This window comes from Dipodomys ordii, unplaced genomic scaffold (assembly GCF_000151885.1).
Source record: "Dipodomys ordii isolate 6190 unplaced genomic scaffold, Dord_2.0 Scaffold13, whole genome shotgun sequence".
NCBI lineage: Eukaryota > Metazoa > Chordata > Mammalia > Rodentia > Heteromyidae > Dipodomys > Dipodomys ordii.
Window position 1 is genome coordinate 15,476,738 of NW_012267229.1, and position 21,502 is coordinate 15,498,239.

A 21,502-nucleotide genomic window follows, 5' to 3' on the forward strand; every position below is an offset into this window, starting at 1 on the left:
GCCACAGCACCACTTCCGGCTTTTTTCTTTTTGCTTATGTGGTGCTGAGGAATTGAACCCAGGGCCTCAGGCATGCAAGGCAAGTGCTCTACCACAGAGCCACCTTCCCAGCCCTCTGAATCCATTCTGAAAGTTCCATTTCACTAGATATGGAGGGAGTCAGCTTCCCCCTTTCTTGATTAGCTGCAACTTAGGGGGCGTTAAAAGAGGGCAATATGCCGCGCACCCAGGGCTCACACCTGTAAGCCTGGCTACTCAGGAGGCTGAGATCTGAGGATCACGGTTCCAAACCAGTCAGGGTGGGAAAGTTCATGAGACTCTTATCTCCAGTAAACCTCTCAGAAAACCGGAAGTGGCACTGTGGCTCAAGTGGTAGAGCACTAGCCTTGAGCTGAAGGACAGTGCCCAGGCCCAGAGTTCAAGCTCCATGACCGACAAAAAAAAAAAAAAAAACATGAGGGCAATGTTTATGAAGGAGGTTAGCGCCATGGTGGAATTTCTGACATCCTTGAAGACCTTTGAAGACCTTGAGAGCCAGAGACAAAGAGACTTTGCTATACTTCTTGCCATATTAGTAGGCAGTGCCACAGTGCTTAAGACTGTGGGCTCTGGAGCCAGGTTGCCAGGATTCATATCCCAGCCTGTCCCTTACCACTTGTTGATTCTTGAACACAGATCTTCAAAATGGGAATAATAAGAATAGCTTCCAAAAGTGGGCACTGGTGACTCACATCTGTAGTTCTAGCTACTTCAGAGGCTGAGATCTAAAGATTATAGTTCGAAGCCAGCCAGGCAGACAAGTCTGAGAGACTCTTAATAGCTAATTAACCACCAAAATGCCAGAAATAGAGCTGTGGCTCACAGGTAGAGTCTTGAGTGAAAACAGGAAGGGATTGTGTCTGAGCCCTGAGTTCAAGCCCCCCAGTACTAGCACAAAAAACAAACTAACTAAAAAAAAAATCACCATAGGCTAGAGTTGTAGCTAAGTGGTAGAGTACTTGTTGTTTATCTAGTATGTAAGAGACTCTGAGTTCAATCCCCAGAACTACAAAAAGAAAAAGAAATACAAAAAGAAAAAGAAATAAAAAAAGAAAGAGAAAGGAAGGAAGGAAGAAAAAGGAAGAAAGGAAGGAAGGAAGAAAAGAACTTTCTTCTCTGAGCCTTTCTCCTTTTTTTTGTTTCTCTTAGTCTCCACCCTGGCTCTGTCAACTGTTATCTCAGTTCTGTAGCTTAAAAACCTGGAAGGAAGACAAGACAAACTTCTCCTTAGTCCTGGACAGAAAAAGGGCTCTACACAAAAATCCTCATCATGCTCCATAGAACAGATAGTGAAATGGAGGCTCGGAAAGGACTAAAGTCATTCAAGGTCATATTGCAAGTAACAGGCAGAACCAAGACAAGGGTTCAGGGCACCTAATTTGAAATAGTATTGCCAGGCCTTTCAATCATTTGCCCAAAGGTCCTTTATAGTCTGGCTCAAATGTCCTCTCTCCCAAGGAAGCCTTTTTTTTTTGTTGGTGGTGATGGTTGTGGGGCTTGAACTCTGGGCCTGGATGCTGTCCCTGAGCTCTTCAGCTCAAGGCTAGCACTCTACCACTTGAGCCACAGTGCCACTTCTGGGGTTTTCTGTTTATGTGGTGCTGAAGAATCAAATCCAGGGCTTCATGCATACAAGGCAAGCACTCTGCCACTGAGCCACCTACCCAGCCCAGGAAGCCTTCTTTGAATCCTACTGTTTTGAGTTCACTTACCATCTCATTCTACCCACTATCCTAGCTGCTAGCTCTGTGTAGTCAGTCTAGTATCTCTGATTATGGTTCTGTTTACATCAAATGAGGTTTTTTGTTTTATTTTTTGCTTGGTCGTAGGACCTGTAATCTGGGTATGGACACTGTCCCTCAGCGCTTCAGCTCAAGGCTAGCACTCTACCACTTGAGCCACAGCACTACTTCTGGCTTTTTCTGTTTATGTGGTACTGAGGAATTGAACCCAGGGCCTCATCCATGCAAGGCAAGCACTCTACCACTGAGCCATCTTCCCAGCCCCTCAAATGAGGTTCTTAAATATAGAAAAGGTATCTGCCTCCCAGAAAGTAACAAAGGCATTCCTGGTATGTGGTGAACTAAAAGTGTGTGGTGATCAGAGTCAGGCCATGTGTTTGGGGGGCTCTGAGGAGGGAGGGGACGCTTTGCCCTGCCCAGAGATATTGTGAAAAGCTTCCTGAAAAAATGTCATTTGGCTGACACATACTATAAAGTTGTATCCCACACATTCAAATTACTTAGTTTCAACTATATGATTAGCAGAGAAAGAAAAAAATTTGTTTTCTCCAATTATAACACTATTTACAAAAAGACTTGCATTTAAACAAAATATACAGGAGTAAGATTAGTAGCTCAAGTTGCTTGTTCCTCCTCTTCAAGCATGCTAGGCAAGGGCTGTACCTCTGAGCTATATTCCTTGGTCATCAATTTTCATGTAGAATCAATCCAAACCACACAAAATTCTTTTAAGTGCAAATACACTACTTCTCTATTGCTGCATAATAAACCACTAAAACCTAAGGGCACAAGACAACCCCCACTATTAACTCATAGTTCTGTAAATCAGAAAGCCGGGCCAAGACTTGTGGGTTTTCTGCTCAGGATTTCACAAGGCTGAATCAATGTGTTGGCCATCTCTATTCTTCTTTAGAGTGTTAATTAGGGAAGACTGGCTTCCAGGCAACTTCAGCTTCTTGGCAGAATTCATTTTCTTAGGGCTGTATTACTAAGCCTCCATTTTTTCTATCTGTTGACAGGTGGTTACCTTCCCCAGTTAGAGGCCTTTCTTGAGTTCTTGTCATGTGGCCCTGTTCACATGATGGTATACTCTACTCAGGAGGGTCTGTTGATAGAAATGATTTTATGTTACATAAAAGCACAATATATTTTGGCTCATGCCTATAATCCTAGCTACTCAGGAGGGTGAGATCTGAGGACAGCAGTTCAAAGACAGCTCAGACAGGCAAGTCCGTGAGACTTTAATCTCCAAATAACCACTAAAATACTGGATGTGGTCAGGTACCAGTGGTTCATGCCTGTAATCCTAGCTACCCAAGAGGCTGAGATCTGAGGATCGCAGTTTGAAGCTAGCCAGAGCAGGAAAGTCCACGAGATTCCAATGAACTACAAAACAAACAATAAAAAAAAAAACTGGAAGTAGAGCTGTAGCTTGAGGTAGAGTGCCAGCTTTGAGCAAAAAAGCTCAGGGACAGCGCCTAGACCCTGAGTTCAAGCTCCAGGACCAACACACACACACACACACACACACACACAAAATCCAGACACAGGGAGATTAGGCAAGTGCCACACAGGATTCCCTAGGGGCTGGAAACTACAAAAGCAAATTGCTTAAAGTACAAGTCAGTAGTGGTTGGTGGAGTGTGTTCATTCACATTTTGTGTGTGTACAGCATAAAAGAGTAGTGAGGACATTGCTGCTCACTCTTCTAGTCCATCTGGAGTCATGTGAATTTCAGCTTGGGGTAAGAAGCTGCACTGTAAAAAGGAGAGAGAAGTGATCTGAGCTTCAAGAGTTTATTAACTCCTGGAAGAGCAGTAGTTTCTGCTGGAGGGAAGGCCTGTCTGTCCTCTCCTCTCCAGCTTAACAGCCTGCTGGGGCTATGTCCTTAAGCCACATTCCAGGAAGGAGGTACAGAATCCAGCCCTGCTCAGGCAAAGGCAGAGGACACAACCCTAACACCTCTTCTTTTCCTTTTGCTCCTGAATGGCTCCCAAGCTGTCTTTTCTCACCACTGTTGGTCAGAAATGGAAGCAAACATTTCTCTTTAAAAAGAAATCTACAGCCGGGCGCTGGTGGCTCACGCCTGTAATCCTAGCTACTCAGGAGGCTGAGATCTGAGGATCGCGGTTCAAAGCCAGCCCGGGCAGGAGAGACCGTGAGACTCCTATCTCCAATAAACCACCAGAAAACCGGAAGTGGCGCTGTAGCTCAAGTGGTAGAGCGCTCGCCTTGAGCTGAAGAGCTGAGGGACAGCGCCCAAGCCCAGAGTTCAAGCCCCACGACCGACAAAAAAAAAAAAAGAAAAGAAATCTACAATGAAGGAATCTATGATGAGCACACACACCAGAGCAGTTCACTTAGGTTCGTACCCACATTCACAAACACACCTCTAGGATTGCAAAGTTGCCACCCCTCCCTCACACCTTGGGAAGATGGATAAAGCTAAGCCAGGCCTGCTTGTGGCTTACAGCCACCAGCCCCTCTCTGAAATCAAATCTTGTCCTGATGCTGTCCTCCTCCCTGATAGGGGCCCTGAGTGCAGTTCACACAAACAGACCTGGATATTTAGAGGTTGGTATGGGAGAGGGTACTGCTAAGGGAGCCTGGAGCTGCCTGTTTTGAAGTTGGGGAAACTGAGGCTGAGAGAAAGAGAGTGGCTTTCCCAGGTTTAATACTGAGGCTTGAACTCAGAGCCAGAACCATATTCCTGATCTTTTTTTTTCTCTCAAGGCTGGAACCCTGAAACAGTTACACTTGTGGTTGTTTTGGTGCTTACTTGGAGATGTCACATAGACTTTCCTGCCTGGGATGGCTTTGAACTACAATCCTCAGATCTCAGCCTTCTGAGGGACTAGGATTACAAGCATGAGTCCACGGTGCCAGGCCTCCACCTCTATCTTAAGGGTGGAGTAGAAAAGGAGGCCATGAGTGGCGAAACAGTTCTCCAGCCAGGACACAGACTGCTTCATACTTTCAAGGATACTCAAGGTCCCGGGAGGAACATGCCCAGGCTGATACATGTCTTCCCTTTGAAGTGGGGGCCCCAGGCAGTGGAGTGTCCCCAGGGCACAGTGTAGACAAGCCTAAGGCAGGAATGGTAGGGTATCCTCTTGATCTCGGTGGCCATAAAATTGGGCAACATTCCCATCTGGGCATGGGTGAGATGGACGTGGGCAGCTGTTTATCCTATGAATGTAAATCCATACGTGTTTGTGTATATCTGTACATAGATGTCTTCAAGTGTATGCTTGGGTATCTATGAATATGCATATATGTATGTACACAGGAACAGCACTTTGTATCTGATTGGAAATGAGATTCCAGGATTACCCCCAAGAATGCTGTTGCTTTTGTGTGTCTGTGTATTGTGTGTTACTGAGCCCAGGTTTGCTACTGATCTACCTCTCCAGCCCTTTTTAGTTAGTGCTGGTTAATTTTTAGGGTCTTGCTTCTGGCCCAGACATGCATCTGGACCACACCCTGCTTATTTTAGGTTTCCTGTCATAGCTGGGATAACATGTGTGTGCCACTATGCCCAGTTCTCTGTTGTTCAAGGGTTTGAAAATTTTCCTGCCTGTGCTGACCTTTAACCACAATCCTCTCAATATCAGCCTCCCAAGTAGCTAGGATCACAGGCAAGAGTCACCAACACCTGGTCCTGCTACTTCTTTTTATAGCCCACAGGCTGAGGCCAGGGTACCAAAATACTAAATCTACTCCCAGGGGCCAGGAGCAGTAGACTGGTATCTGGTCTAGCAGCCTACAGTTGGAATGAAGATAATACTGGGAAGCAAATTGGAGTCATCTCAGGTTACCAGAATATATATGAAGAGCCCTCTGGAGTTAGGGAACCATAACTCTGTGTCCAATATCAATCAGCCTATACCAGGATGGATTGTCCAGATACTGACTCTTTATGCCATTCACCCTTCTTGAGCTTCAGGCTGCAACTATTGAGCCTTTGATTCTATTCTATTCTGTGTCACACCCACTACAGGCTGAAGAGAGAGTATGTGGTCAAAGACCTTGCCTTTGGAATGCCAACTGTCTACTTGGGAATTTTTTTTTCCCCGTTGGGCATGGGGCTTGAACTCTGGGCCTGGGTGCTGTCTCTCAGCTCTTCAGCTCAAGACAAGAGCTCTTCCACTTGAGCCACAGTGCCACTTCCAATTTTCTGGTGGTTCATTGGAGATGAGTCTCACAGGGATATTTCTGCCATGGTGGGCTTTGAACTGTGGTCCTCAGATCTCAGCCTACTGAGTAGCTAGGATTACAGGCATAAGCCACTAATGCCTGGCTTTTTACTTTTTTTGGAGGGTATTTTCATGTTTTTATTTTCAACTTTTGTTGCTTCTTTTATCTTTTTTGTTAACATACGTTTGTAATATGAAGAGGTTTTGCTGTGAGATTTCCATACATACACAGAGTATTTTGAACAAATTTTCCCTCATCATCATTTTCCTATTCTTCCTTCTGCTTTGTTTTTTAAAATATTCTTTATTCAAGTCTTGTATAAATGTTGGAACAGATCAGTTTTTTTTAAGAGAAAGCTGTCACATGTCTTTGTTTTTTTTTCTTTTTCTTTTTGCTTATGTGGTGCTGAGGAATTGAACCCAGGGCCTCATGTATGCAAGGCAAGCGCTCTACCACTGAGCCACCTTCCCAGCCCCTTCCTTCTGCTTTTTTTAAATAGCATTTGGTGATTTGTTGCATTCTTTATTTATTGCATTCAAGATTCTTTTTTTTTTTGGTGTCCATTTGTTTCTTCCTTTTTCTTTTTCTTGTCAGTCATGGGGCTTGAACTCTGGGCCTGGGCGCTGTCCCTTAGCTCTTCAGCTCAAGGCTAGCACTCTACCACTTGAGCACAGCCCCACTTCCAGTTTTCTGGTGGCTCATTGGAGATCAGAGTCTCATGAATGTTCCTGCCTGGACTGGCTTTGAACCACAATCCTCAGATCTCAGCCTCCTGGCTAGCTAGAATTACAAGTAAGCCACTGGTGCCTGCCTTTTTTACTTGGGAATTTTTGTGTGTGCAGGTCCTGAGGTTTGAACTCATGGCATAGGTGCTGTCCCTGAGCTTTTCTTCTTAAGGCTAGTGCTCTACCACTTTCAGTTTATTATTAGTAGTATTAGTATTAGTAGTAGTAGTTATAGTAGTAGTAGTAGTATGTTTAATTGGAGATGAGTCTCACAGACTTTGCTGCCCAGGCTGGCTTTGAACTGCAATCCTCAGCTCTCAGTTAAAATTACAAGCACCAGCCACAGATACCCAGTGTCATTTATTTTTTTTAATTGAGATGGTCTCACTATGTTACCCAGGCTGCCCCCAAATTCCTGGATTCAGTTAATACCTGAAGTCCTGGCTACTCAGAAGGTAGACAACAAGAACACACAACAGCCAGCTACTTGATGTTTATTGAACTAATAAATGAGTATTCATCAAACTGGCATTGACACATGGGTAGAACAACAACAACAAAAAGCCATCTAAGAGAAGAGGGAAATAGAATATTGACAACAGGAAAGCTCTAGATTTCAGAAAGTCCTGAAGAAATCATTCTAGCCTGGGAAAAAAGTGTAAACAAAAATCACCGAGGTTAGTGCATGTTGAAGAGTCCAAAAGAGGAGTTTGACTTAAGCACAAGGTGTCTGCCTGGAGGAGGAGAGATGGTGCTGGAGAGAACTGGGTCTGGATCACGGAAGACCGTGAATGCCATTCAGAGTGTGGGGCTTTGCAGCTGGTTTTAGAGCAGTGGGTGTGACAGAAGAGGTGTGTTAGAGATTAGTCAGCAAGGAGCTCAAGAAAGGGTAGAGGTTTAAGCAATAAGTATCTGTGACAAGTGAGGAATGAGGACACTTTGGGGACACCACTCTAAGAAACACAATGTCACCTTCCCTTCTCCCAGGAAGCCTCTAGATATTAGTGGATCTTCCTCTCTAATTGCTAGGGCTGAGTCGTCACTTGGCTTCAAATGAGGCTAGGACAGGTTTTGTTTTGTTTTGTTTTTTTCCCCCATAGTATGATCCTTTGGACTGGCTCTTGTTGGCCAGGTGGGCTGCTCTCAGAGTCTCATTCACTAGCCCTCCTCTACAGAGAGGAAGACTAAGAGCCTTTGGCCCTGGACATTCTGAGAATATGTATTTATGATCTCTCTGCAGGTGTCATCCAGGAGAGCTGGGACCTGCATCATGGAATTGGCAGAATCTTGAGGGTGGAGAGTTTAGAAGACTCTCGCTGTCAGCTTTAAGAAAGCTTGAATATGTCAAATATGGCAGATGAAGAAATCAAGGCCTAGATAGATAACATGACTTGCTTGAGAACACACAGCAAGTTTAGAGCACAATCAGGACTGGAAACCAGGTCTTCCTTGAGACAATGGAAGAGTCTGGACTATATAATAGAGTGGAGATACGGGTTTGACTCTTCGTTCTGCCATTGGCTATAGTTAATTACGTTGGAAACTAGGGTCTCCCAGTGTTTTCTCAACGGTTAATTAAGGATACTAGTTTTGGGGAGTTATGAAGATCAAAAACCATAGCACAATGCTTGATACACAAGTGTTGAATGTTGGTTTGTGGTCTGGTAGTGGCAACAGTAGGTGTCCAATAAAATAATTTTTTTAATGCATCAGAGAGTATGAACTCACACACCAACGGTGAGATTTCATAAACCTGTTTTTCCTGTGTAAATCAGTTCTAGTAATCCCTGTCGGGTCTCTCTTGTCTAGTTCCGGTAACTACGTGGAGTTAATAAGGTGTGCAAACATTCCAGAGCTGAGCTGTCTCTAGGTGAATGTTTACTCGGTTCAAAGCAATTCCAAGTCCTACATTTCCTGTCAATCGAACTCTCCCACATTTTCAGGTGCTCCCCTGGAACTTAGGAAGGGGCCAACCCCCCCCCCCGCTCCCCAGCTTCTCTCCAGTCTGCTGAGGGGGGAATAAAAAACAGGGGCCGGGTCTTGGGAGAACAGAAACTGTGTAGGGATAAGGGGATGCGACGGAAGAGGGAGAGTAGGCCGAAGGGCAGGTGGAGCGTGCAGGCGCAGGGCGAGGTGTAGATTAAAGGAAGGGTGCATACACATCGAGGGTCAAGCCGGCGAAAGGATATGGGAAGGAACGGAAGAGGTCAGGGCGTTGGTACAAGTACATGCAGTGCAGGAAGAGGGGATCCTGTCGGTGGAGTTGGGGTAGCCTTCACTGAGAGGTCTGCGGGTGACGGAGGACAACGAAGCCAGGCTTCCCCCAGTCACCTCCCCAAGGCTCAGATCGCGACTCCGGGGCTGGACGGGCTTGAGCCGGCCGGCCGCGAGCCGTGAAGGGGCGGGGACCGGGGGGGGATCCACAGCCCGTGATTGGCCGCCGCTCTGCCGGCAGGTGACGCGCGGCGGGCGGGCCCCTTTGTGACGTCACAATCAGCTGTTTGAACGTTCCAATTTGTGCCGTGAGCCCCGCCACAGCCGGCCGCACAGACTCAAAGCCCCGCGGGTGAGTGCAGCTGCTCCGAGCCTCCGTGCGCTTCGCGCTGCCCCCCGCCCGCCCGGCGGCCCCACGATGCGGCCCAGCCTGTGAGCGGCCGGCCAGCCTGGGACGCCTGGCCGCACAACTACCTCACGCATCCCCGCCCGCCGTAGCGCTCCAGCCCCTAGGTGAGTCCTGAGTAGTGGGGGGTCAGAGGGGCTCCCCGCGCCCCAGGACACGCCCTGCACCCCTCGCCCGCTCTCTGGCCTTTGTTTGTCTTCGCCGGCGGCCGCTAGGGCTGCTTTCCCCGCTTGCGATTGGCTGCCGCACGCCGGTAGGTCGTGACGTCACCGTATTTGCATATGACATTGAGACGTCACGAAGGCCAGCACCGCCTCCCCCTCCTCACCCCACCCCCCCGCGGCTTGGGTTGCTTGTCCTCCGGTGACCCGGTGGGCGCTGTGTTGGGCTGGGCCAAGGGTGAGGAACGCAGAAAAGGCGAGCGGGGGCCAGAGGGCGCTCGGCGGTTTCCCGGTAACCTTGGGGCTGGGGTTAAGCCTCTGACCTCCCACTTCGTGCATGCGACCCGAGAGAGGGTCCGCGGCACAGTTGGATCTAGGTTGGTGGGGGGTGGGGGAGTTCTCCCAGGGATGAAGACAGCCTGGAGATCCAAGTCCTTAGGACAGCGCCAGATGGTAGTGGAATCCCCTCTCTAGCTTCAGGCTCCGCCCCAGAAGGACTAACATAATAACAACCTAATCCGGGACTTGTGCTTGTGTGCAGTGCTTTAGTTGATGTCATTCAGCCTCCAAACGTGGAGATCTTTTTTCGTTTCTGTTTTTCTTTTTTGGCAGTACTAGGGAACTTGAGGTTCAATCTCTAGAGCTTGTGTGTGTGTGAGAAAGAGAGAGAAAGAGAGAGGGGGGAGAGAGAGAGAGGAGGGAGGAGGGGGAAGAGGGAGAGAGGAATAGAGAGAGAGGGGAGAGAGAGAGAGAGAGAGAGAGAGACTTCATTTCATGGAAAGGGAAACTGAGGCCCAGAGAACATTAGTACTTCACTGGAAGTCATGCTTACTGATGAATGCATAGCCAGGGACAAATATATGATAGGAGCTCAATTCAAGTAACAAGTTACACATTCTTCTCCCACTGAAGGACTCTATTTTGGGCTCAGCACCCATCCTCATTTAATAGGGCTCCTACACTCCTCAATCCCTGATCCTTCTGGGAAACAGAAGGTTTCTGGAGGTTGTGTTTCATTCATGGCCCTGATTTCCTCTACCCTAACTATTCTTTACAGCCCAATAGAATTGTTGTTCTCCCAGCTGTTTTGACCAGAGAAAAGTGAGTCACTAACTGCCCGCCTCTGGAGGGCTGATGTTGGTTAAGGGTAGAGGGTGAGGTGGAGTTCCATTGGATCCTCATTATCTCCCCAGCTTCCAAGTCTGTCATCTAGGAAGGGACTCAACCATCCTTAATGCTGGTGATTACAGAAGTTGAGCTGTCCCCTCTTCTCTGCTCACAAGGGGTAGAAGGGGGTGGAGAGGAGCTGCTAACCTTCCATATGGGTGGGCATAGAAGCTGTACCTGGAACCCTGTGCCCAGGCTCGGGTTTACTAAAGAATGGACTAGGCTAGGGGTGGTTTTGGACACAGATGTTGTAGTTATTAAAGGGAATAGTTCTTCCTGGAGCAGAGCTGTGAATCTGAGAACCAGGAAGCTGGCATGCTGGGAAAGAAAATCCAAGAGGCTGTTTGACCTCAGGGAGGGAGTATCTACTCTGAACCTCCCTTTCTTCCGTTGGTCTCTTAACTGTAGAGGCTAAGAGCAGGTTCTGCACTTACTGGGTAGTATGGGAGGTATGTAGTGGACCTTGGTGCCAAGAACCACAGACATTTATGGGGGTGGGCTGAGCAAAGGGGCTGTGGTTGGATCACGGATCTTGTCTTACTTCCCTGGTCTCTAGATCTTTATATCCTTGGATATTTGCTGTTGAGGCTTTCCTACCTGTATATAATCTGGACTGGATTCTCAATGACTTGAGACTAGACCTGCTCCACTGCTGCCTAGTTATGTGTTTGGGGATTAACTTGTGTTCTCTCAGATCACAAAATCAGATAGGTGCAGATCTACAGATACCACTTTGACATCTTCATTCCTCATCTTAGCCCAGTTAAGGACTGGCTAATGGCTTGGGTCCTGGTCCAATCATCAATGCTTATCATTAGGGCTGTTGGGACCTGAGAGATCCTTTCCTCTCTCCTCACCTCCCACTGACCTCTTGTCTCACTGGGGCCAGGCAACCTGATCATTTTTCTCCTGGCCAGGATGCTGTCCTTGAACAGGAGCCTGGAAAAAAATAAAGGAGGTAAAGGGAGGTGGGGACTTTATACCTATCTGACAAATAGATATGAAGATTGCCCAATCTCACTTGTGAGATCCTAGCAGTTCTGTGGGATTTCTGCTAACCAGCACTTTTCGAGCCACACAGGCTCCTGTGGTGGTTTTTAGTCTCTGGGGTAAAAGACTGTTGTTTAGGAAATCATGATGAAATCCAAAGTCCTTTATGGCCCCAGTCACCAAATGCCTAATGTAGACACACATCCAGCAAAGACAGTGTACACAGCGGTTGTGGATGCTGCCTCTGACTACACAGGTTCAAATCTGTGTATGTGACTTTTACCTTACTCCCTGGGCTTCCTCTGTTTTCTTCATCTGCAACCCTCACATGGATATTTATATTTTTATGATGATGTTAATCACAGTATGGGCAATTCAAGCCCTTCCTGGAGAACTTGTATTTTCAAGGTCCAATTTGGATGTTCCATCTTTTGGAGACCTTCTGTAACACAGCTGATCATATATCAGGCCTTCTAAGTTCCTCCAGAACCTTGGAATAACTTTAGCTTACTGAGTGACCATTGTGTACTTAGACACTGTTCCAAACACTTCGTGTTTGGTTCATTTTTTTTTTTTGTGCCAGTCCTGGGGATTTTGAACTCAGGGTCTAGGAGCTGTCCTTGAGTTTCTTTTGCTCAAGGCTCTACCACTGGAGCCACAGCTAGGCTCTACTTCTGACATTTTTTTTGTGTGTGATTGATCAGAGATAAGAGTTCCACAGATGTTTCTGTCCAGGCTGGCTTTGAACTGGGATCCTCAGATCTCAGCCTCCTGAGTAGCTTGGATTACAGGTGTGAGCCATGAGCTCCCAGCTCATTTAATTCTTATTAGAACCCAGAGAAGGGTACTTATTATTAACACTGTCATTTGACACGAAACATACACACACGTAAATAACTTCCTAAGTTCCTATAGAAAACCCTGGATCTATATGCAGAAAGACACCAGAGCTTCCCCACCCATCCCTCTTCTTTTCACTGCGGGGGGGGGGGTACATGGGGGTGGACTTTAATCATTCTGATGCCTTGCTTTGATTCCCAGGATTTTACACTGCCGTAGGGCGCCCCCTTGAGGCCGCTTCGCTCCTCGACCATGTTCCAGCGCCTCACCAGCCTCTTCTTCAGCACCCCCACGCCTCCTGAAGACTCGGACTGCCCCGGCGCCTTCGTGTCGGAGGAGGATGAAGTGGACGGTTGGCTCATCATTGACCTGCCGGGTGAGAGCTGAGACCACGGGCCGCACTTCGACTCCCGGGCCTGTGAAGTGCTCCTAAGGGCACACAGCAAGGGAGGGAAAGATTGCTACTTTGGGGTTGGAGTTCTCCATGTCAACTGGGCAAACTGAGATGACCCTGGAAGGAGGGGGAACCTGTCACCTTCCCTGGCAAGCCTGGACTCCGGTCTGCGGGCGGCACACCATTGGGGCCCACCCCTGGGGTCCCGCAGGGCATCCTGGGCACGACGACGGGCAAGGACTGCGGGTCTGACTAACGATGCCCTTTCTCTCCCTTCCCCTGTGTCCGGTATGTGTGTGTCTCCCCCTCACCCCCCGCTGCTTCCCCTCTTCCGCATGGCTCCCCCTTCCTGCACCCCGTAGATAGCTACGCGGCTCCCCCCAGCCCCGGGGCCGCCGCCGTCCCCGCCGGCCGCCCCCCACCCGCGCCATCCCTGATGGACGAGAGCTGGTTTGTTACCCCTCCCGCCTGTTTTACTGCAGAGGGTCCCGGCCTCGGGCCCGCCCGCCTCCAGAGCAGCCCCCTGGAGGACCTCCTCATCGAGCACCCCAGCATGTCTGTTTACGTCACCGGCAGCACCATAGTGCTGGAGCCTGGGCCTCCTTCCCCGCACCCCGAGGCTGCCTTGCCGGATGGCGATCTCAGTGATGGGTGAGTGGGAAGGGGAGGCGAGAGTGTGGGCGGCGGGATGGGGGCGGTGGGTGGGGCTTTCGAGGTGTGGGCGTGGCCCCGCCACAGGGGCGGGGCTTGAGGCCTGGCATTGAGACTCAAGCCAGAGGGCTTAGTGGTTGGGGCTGCCCAGGGGCTTGTACAAATTGGGGGTTGGAGCTAATCCTTGCCCCGCCCCCTCCCCGCCCCTGCTTCCACTTCCTGGTCCAGTTTACCTGTCCTAGGGACTAGACCCGAGGAGGCATTTCCAGTTTGACTCGGGACAAGGGTTGTACCCATCGTTGGATGTCAGGTGCTCCATTGACCAGGAAATTGAGAGTAGGAGGAGCCTGTGTCCCATCCCCAGATGGGTCCCGACAGAGCTCCGCTCCCCCCACCCCCGCTCTATCCTTGCAGAGAGTTGGTGCCGGCCCGCCGTGAACCTCGGGCCCTGCACCACGCCGCGGCTCCTCTGCCGGCGCGAGCCGTGCTGCTGGAGAAGGCAGGCCAGACGCGGCGGCTGCAGCGGGCCCGGCAGCGGGCCGAGCGCCGCGCGCTGAGCGCCAAGGTGGTGCAACGGCAGAACCGCGCCCGGGAGAGCCGCCCTCGCCGGCCTAAGCACCAGGGCAGCTTCATCTACCAGCCGTGCCAGCGCCAGTTCAACTACTGAGTGCCCTCACCGCGCCACGAACCCCTCGCAGTCTCTGTGTCCCCTTGGTTCCCTCTGCAGCAGCCAGTGTGCTGCTCCAGAGACGGCTGGGCTGGGACACCACCCCTCCTTCCTTCCGTGGGTCCGGAGGGGTGGTGGCCCTTCCTTCCTTAACTCCCTTGACTTTTTTTCCCTTCTGGGATCCTCTGATCCACCTCTGACCACCCCCCACCCCCAAACCCTTCATCCTTCCTAAACTCAGCATCTAATCCTGTCTCCTCACCCTCACTCCTGATCTTCTATGCTTTTCTGACTCCCATCCCTGTCTCTCCCTACCTTTGCTCTTTTGCCTCCCCCCTTCCCAATTTCTGGGAGCCCTCTTGCTCTGATCTGACTTATACCCCATATCCCATCTTCAACTCCTACCTTACACGATTCACCCTTTCCTGTGTTTGGCATTATATTTACTCCTGTTCCCCTATTCATTCCTAGCAATTCCCTCAGAAATGGATGGAGAGGGGACTCTGAGCCTCACCCTGACCAAGTCCAATCTGCCATGCCTGCGCCAGCTAGTCAGGGGTCAGGCTCAGGGTTTTGCTTCTAGTCTTCCCCTTCTCCCTGTCCTAGGGGCTGGACTTCCAAGAGCTGCTTAGGCCTAGAAAGGTAAAGTATGTAGAAGAGGATAGTGAAATGTGAGCTTAGAGGGAGAAGGTGGAGGGGGGAATCCGGGGAAAGAGCAGCCTATGGGAGATGCGTTGAGAAGCTGTAAGGGAGCAGGGCACATGGGGAGCTGACATCGTGTATGTTCAGAGAGGACAAGCCCTGCTCTCAGGCCAGAGCCTGGAGCCAGCCCAGACTTCCCTTTCCTATGATCATACCTCCCAAGTCTTTTCCTGAAATTTACCCCTCCTCAGGTCCTGAGTCTGAAGGGCTTAATACCTTGCCACCCCACCTTTCTATGTCACTCCAGGAGTAGAGGCTGGGTAAGGGCCTGCTATCCTGGCCATTTATTTGTTCACATGCCTAAGGTGCTAGAATTAGCTTAGGGAGATGCAGGCGAGGGCTTCTGGTCAGAGAAAGGGCCTATACCCCAAGGGAAAACTGCAGAAGAATGATGCTCAGAAGGACAAGCTGTGGGGTGAAGCTCTTGCCTCTGGTCTTAATTTAATTAGTATGACTGGCTAATAAACACTCCTAGGTAGGAGGCCAGAGCCCCTCTCTCAGTTCCCAAATTTTCCCTGTCTAGGCTCAGGGCCTTCAGGGGCCCTCTTCTTTTTTCTCCTACAGGGATTTTCCTTTTCCAGTTTGTTGGAAAAGGAAAGGTGCCCTATGGCCCTCTTCCCCTCCCCTCCAGGTATCCAGAGAAAGGATCTGAATCCCTGGATGAGGCATATGGGACAGGGGCAATCAGCTTTCCTTTTGTGCTGGGACTGAATTTTGGGCTTAGACACCAGCAACAGCCTCTTGAAATGCCCGGAGTTGTTTCCCATTCTCTTTTTAGCTGTCCTTTTCTAGTGTGTGCTCTTTCTTCTTTGAAACTTTAAAGATTTCCTATTATATACTAACATAGGTCTTCCCCTTCACCCTAATTCCAGGTTTTGAGTCTTCAACCCCAACTTGGGGTTGGATAAAATACTGCATTCCCAAGGGCAAAAAGCAGCTGTCTCCCTGATTCTATATCCCTAGGCCTCATATGATATGTGGGGAAAGGAGAAAGGAGGTATCCCCATGGATGGTAGGATAGGGACAGAAGCCCTGTTGTGGTCTTCTATTCCAGGGCAAAAGCCCAAATCATACTCTAAGCAGATCAATGACCCCACACTAGCTACTAGGGTTCAATCAGACAACCTTCTTTCTATCCTCAAGTTCTTCAGTTACAACATAGTACTTCTATTCTTCAAGCTACCTTTAGCTCACTTCCTAGCCAGCTTAGGGTCTTCAGCACTTATAAGAGCTGAAATTCCCTCCAGCCCTTCTTGCCTACTTTTCACTGCCAGCCAGAGCCTAGGGTCAGTCTTGAGCAGTGCCCATGATCCTGCTTGGTGGGAGAAGAATCTGAATGATGGGGCATTTGACTCCCATTTCAGAAGGTCTTGCCTCTTACCTGTATTTCTAGAGGCTCCTGTAGTTCTAGAACTCTTCAATCTCTTCACCTGGCTGGTTGCAAAGCTCATTTTTTTGTACTTTCCTATAAATTCTGTAGCATTGGAGTGTGGCAATATTTGAATTATGTAGAGATTTTTAAGAACCAACACTACTCAGTCTCCTGCTAGTCTGACTCCTGAAGCATCAGACCTTGTCATACTGTATTGACTGTGTATGTGCCTTTCACCTTGAGCATGCTTCAGGATTTTTTCGTAAACCACAGAACTTGAATACACAAGGGAACCAGAATTCACAAAGTCCTATGCAACCTTAGACAGGAGGGGGTTAGAGAGTCTGTCTTGACTGATTTCAGAGATCTAGAGAAGTTTGTACCAGTTTGTATTAATGTCAGTACTACCAGCACTTTGCCAAAACTTAGGATGTCAGAGGGACCTGTTTCTAGAGTGAGTCCCAGTTACATCAAAGGGTGACTTCCAGCTTTCCCCTATAAGTCTAAGTGGTTCTCTTGAGCTGGATGTCACTTTCTAGCCTTTGTCAGTCTGGCCCCAGCAGGCACCATGTGTGTATGAATGCAGTTTGGTGCTGTTTTGGAGTATGCCTGCTGCCCAGTCCCCTGCCTGAAACCTTCCAATCAACTTGCTATGACCCATAAAGTCTTAGGTGCAACAAGGACCGCACCAGGGTTCTTGGATGCCTCCCAGGATTCATAGCTTTATGTGAAGGGACTGAATGCAGACAAACCATAGCCTGCTTCTAATACTTTTCTCCCTACCCTGCCACCTAGTTCCAAATGCAAGTTGAGTGCATCTCTGTTGGGTGTTTTATGTTGAGACTGGCTGAAATGAAGACTTTGGTTGACCATGTTGTGATGTGTCGACAGATTCAAGGACACAACCACCTCGACCTGGTCATATGGCATGCCTGTGTATGTGTGTAACAGGATTCTGATTGTTAGATTGCAATGCTAATTATTCCTCTATGGGAGAGAAAATTAATATAAAGAAAAACAAATAAAAATCTATTTAAAGCACATTATGCATTCTTCCTGAGTGGAGCTAAAATATGTGAAGCACCGTGCAATCTCAAGCAGTCGAAGCATAGGGTATTTTTTTATGTTGGCTTTGATTCTGGTGTGTATATCACAGGAGGGGACAAAGGTAAATAAGCTCAGAGAACAGAGTCAGACAAAGGGGCCTGACTCATAAACGCTATTTTTAGGGGACATTTATACATATATTAAGATAGCTGAAATAGAGATGGGAATAAGCGCTGCTATCATTGACTCATTCTTTTGGTCTCAGGCACAAGGGTAAGGAGCCACTGGAGGAGAGGAAAGTACAAATCTACCTCTAGGAAATAATGGCAGAAGGCTAGCGCTGAGGCTGATACAGGACAACCCCAAGTCCTGAAATTCTTAGAAGACTGAAAGTAGGGAAGGGTAGAAGCATCTGGTTTTAGAGACTATACTGACTGAAGAATTTAACCAGGAAAGAAAAAAAAAAAACCTGGACATGTCCATAAGCCACTCCCAGACCTGCAACAGATAAGAGTAGGCTATTGTGGATAGCAGTATATAATGCAAAGTGACCCTTTTAATTTGGGAGCTGCCCATCTAGCTACAGAATTAGACTAAAGATACTGGGCTAAAACTCAGGGTCTCACACGCTCACTCTGCTGTTTTGCTCATCCTGGCACTCTACCACTTAAACTATACCTCTAATCTTTTTGCTGATTAATTGGAAATAATCTCACAGACCTTTCTGCCTGGGATAACTATGAGCTACAAATCTCAAGATTTCAGCCTCCTGAGTAGCTTGGATCCTAAGTATGAGCCACCAACTCCTGGCTTAAACTGGTTAAATTCTTGATGCTGGTGCAAATAACCTTGTCAGTCTGGGTTTATCTTCTGAATGGTGGATGTAAACACAGTTGTGTTGGGAAACAGGTGCACAGAGAAAAGATGTATAAAGTGATAAAATTATATATATTGTCCTCAACTTTCTAGATTTTCAGATGCAGTGTGGAGTCACAGGTTTGTATTGACTCATTTATGGTCCAAAGGAAGAGCTTACTCTCCCAGTAAATCCTTACCAATAATATACCTGTATGTTCTATAACAATGACATTTATTTAACACATTCAGTATTTCACATTGTACAAACCCCTTAGATTCTCTTTATTCACTGGTCCATTTCTACAACAAATACATCCAAAACACTATATAATAAAATTATTTACAACATTTTCAAATGACAAGATTGTTTTTGCCCTGCTACTGCTATTCACACACAGTACTTCCCACAGCACAAGACATCATTAGAAGATCTAAAAATGCTCACCCTGTACTCTAGGCTGCTTAGGAAATGTGAAAACTATTAACATTTATGATGGCATTAGCTCCTCTCAATACATGGCAACATTTTAGAAACCTTGAATTTCATCTTGTAACACCAAAAGGGCCAAACAACCCTGCTTTTCCCCATTGCACTTTAAAAAACAGGTGGCAGGGACTAGGAAAAGGGTCACATTATTAAAATGACTAACTGTACAGAAATAGATTTTAAAAAGTCACAGCTCAAAATTACTCTTTGTAAAATTCACACTCATTTACAAGTATCAAGTCACCCTCCGGCTTGTTTACTTGGATTTTCTTCGCTTGGATTGCACCGCACTGGTTATGTCTGTGGGGAAAAAGGAAGGACACATTCAACTGAGGCAATCTGCTGCACAGTCCACAAAGGCCAGGGCTGATGAAAGTGAGACCCCACTAGACTGAGTCAGTTTAAGGGATACTTGGTGTGGAGAGTCACACGCTCTGCCTCATAACTTACATGGGAAGAGCATGGTCTTGCATTAGAGCCTGACAGTTATGGGAACGTGATACAGGTGAACAGGTGTTGGGAAACAAGACATATCTGTCTAGAACAAGTGGCAGGGTAAGGTGGTGGCACTAAGGTTTGAATTTGTGGCCTCATTCTTGCTAGCCTGATGCTCTACCACCTGAGCTATGCCTCCAGTCCTGCTTTTTTGTTGGTTATTTTGAGATAGTATCTCAAGACTTTTTCTGCCTGGCTTTGAACTGCAATGCTCTAGTTCTTAGTCTCTTAGGTAGCTAGGTTTATAGGCATGAGCCCCAAGCTCCCCAGTAGCACCCTCCCACCCCCTGCCTTAAATTGGACAATTAATCTGACAATCTTCAGTTCCTTTCAATGAAGTGTGGACAGGCTGGGAGTGGTATTGGTGAGAAGTCTATGAATGATACCACAGTGAATAAATTGTCTCAACCAATAAATTGGTTCATTTTTGGAAGCAAAACATTGTTTTGTAGAAGGGAACTCGTTATAGTCAAAGGTCTCTAACATGACCACAAAACCCTGGTTACTAGGTGTCTACTATGTCAGGTTTCTCAAGGCTAAAGGTATATACAGGGGCTGGAAAGATGGCTCGGTGGTAGAGTGCTTGCCTTGCATGCGTGAGGCCCTGGGTTTGATTCCTCAGCACCACATAAGTAGGAAAAAAAAAGCCAGAAGTGGCACTGTGGCTCAAGTGGTAGAGCACTAGCCTTGAGCTGAAGAGCTGAGGGACAGTCCCAGGCCCAGAGTTCAAGCTCTATGACCAAAAAAAAAAAAAAAAAGATATATACAAAATGGAAGCCATTCACAATAAGCAACAGCCTTATCTGAGCCTCACGGTGACATGGAAGAAATGGGAATTAAGTGATTTATACACAGTAACAGGGATATGAATGGGATGACTTTTCCTTTAATTTCCCTTGCACACTAGTAATTTTCTTTCTATTTTGAGACACATGTCTTGCTATGTAGCTCATGCTGACCTCAAACACTCAAGTGTCTGCCTCTGCCTCCCCAGGGATATGTGCCACCATACCCAACTACTTAATCTTATCCCAGCTTTATTATTTTTGTACCAGTCCTTGGGCTTGAACTCAGGACCTACATACTTGTGCTCAGGACTCTATTATATGACTCAACTCACAGCTCTACTTCTGGCTTTTTTGATGGTTAAATGGAGATAAAATTATCACAGCTGGGTGCCAGTGGCTCACAGCCTGTAATCCTAGCTACTAAGGAGGCTGAGATCTGAGGATTGAGTTTCAAAGCCAGCCTGGGCAGGAAAGGCTGTTAACCACCAGAAAACTGGAAGTGGCACTGTGGCTCAAGTGGTAGAGCACTAGCCTTGCGCTGAATAGCTCAGGGACAGCGTCCAGGCCGAGTTCAAGTCCCACGATGGACAAAAAAAAAGAAAAAAAGATAATCAGATTTTCCTGCCTGGACTGGCTTTACAGATCTTAGCCTTCTAGTAGCTAGGATAAAGCTAGACATTTAAAGAAGTTTTATTATTAGGGATTGAACTCAGGGCCAAGCATGCTAGGCAAGTGCTCTATTTTCTGAGCTACTCCCTCAGTGCCCCCTCCTTTTTTTCTTTTGTCGATCATGGGGCTTGAACTCTGGGCCTGAGCGCTGTCCTTCAGCTCTTCAGCTCAAATCTAGTGCTCTACTATTTGAGCTACAGTGCCACTTCCGGTTTTCTGGTGGTTTACTGGAGATAAGAGTTTCACGGGGCTGGGAAGGTGGCTCAGTGGTAGAGCGCTCACCTTGCATGCATGAGGCCCTGGGTTCGACTCCTCAGCACCACATAAGCAGAAAAAGCCAGAAATGGGTGCTGTGGCTCAAGTGGTAGAGCGCTAGCCTTGAGCTGAAGAGCTGAGGGATAGCACCCAGGCCAAGAGTTCAGGCCCCACGACCGACCAAAAATGAAAAAAAAAAGTTTCATGGACTTTTCTGCCTGGGCTGGCTTTCAACCGAGATCCTGAGATCTCAGACTCCTGAGTAGCTAGGATTACAGGCGTGAGCCACCAGTGCTTAGCTTTCAGCTCCTTTTTTATGAGATAGAGTCTTATTAAATTTGCCTTGAATAGCCTTCAACTTATGATCCTCTTGGGCTGGGAAGGTGGCTCAGTGGTAGAGCACTCGCCTTGCATGCATGAGGCCCTGGGTTCAATTCCTCAGCACCACATAAGCAAACAGAAAAAAGCCGGAAGTGGCGCTGTGGCTCAAGTGGTAGAGCGCTAGCCTTGAGCTGAAGAGCTGAGGGACAGTGCCCAGGCACAGAGTTCAGGCCCCACGACTGGATGCAAAAAAAACCCAAAAAACTCATGATCCTCTTGTTTCTACCTCCTGAGTGATACAGGTGTGTACCACCA

The 21,502-nt window shown here is 47.8% G+C and overlaps 2 protein-coding genes across 10 annotated transcripts in view; one reads left to right on the forward strand and one right to left on the reverse strand.

The window, feature by feature from the left end:
• The first annotated feature begins 9,197 nt into the window (after positions 1 to 9,197).
• On the forward strand, positions 9,198 to 17,771 carry Tp53inp2 (tumor protein p53 inducible nuclear protein 2). 4 transcript variants are annotated; one of them, XM_013011014.1, is made up of 4 exons: positions 9,198 to 9,269; positions 12,683 to 12,857; positions 13,238 to 13,526; positions 13,941 to 17,771. In XM_013011014.1, the coding sequence occupies exons 2-4, from the start codon at positions 12,734 to 12,736 to the stop codon at positions 14,191 to 14,193; spliced, it is 666 nt and encodes a 221-aa protein (XP_012866468.1). In that variant the 5' UTR covers positions 9,198 to 9,269; positions 12,683 to 12,733; the 3' UTR covers positions 14,194 to 17,771. The 4 variants fall into 4 exon arrangements, with proteins under 4 accessions (XP_012866468.1, XP_012866467.1, XP_012866470.1 ...); XM_013011013.1 differs by having other exon boundaries at positions 9,222 to 9,430; XM_013011016.1 differs by having other exon boundaries at positions 9,222 to 9,430; positions 13,358 to 13,526.
• Positions 17,772 to 18,363: 592 nt separating this feature from the next.
• Ncoa6 (nuclear receptor coactivator 6) overlaps positions 18,364 to 21,502 on the reverse strand; it is a 75,252-nt gene continuing 72,113 nt past the window's right edge. For 4 of the 6 annotated variants that reach the window (XM_013010953.1, XM_013010952.1, XM_013010951.1 and 1 more), the window contains one exon: positions 18,386 to 18,959. In XM_013010953.1, coding sequence (XP_012866407.1) covers positions 18,916 to 18,959 — 44 coding nt within the window. In that variant the 3' untranslated portion in view covers positions 18,386 to 18,915. Of the gene's footprint in view, positions 18,960 to 21,502 lie in introns of all 6 variants that reach the window. The other 2 variants (XM_013010950.1, XM_013010949.1) reach the window with 1 other exon arrangement.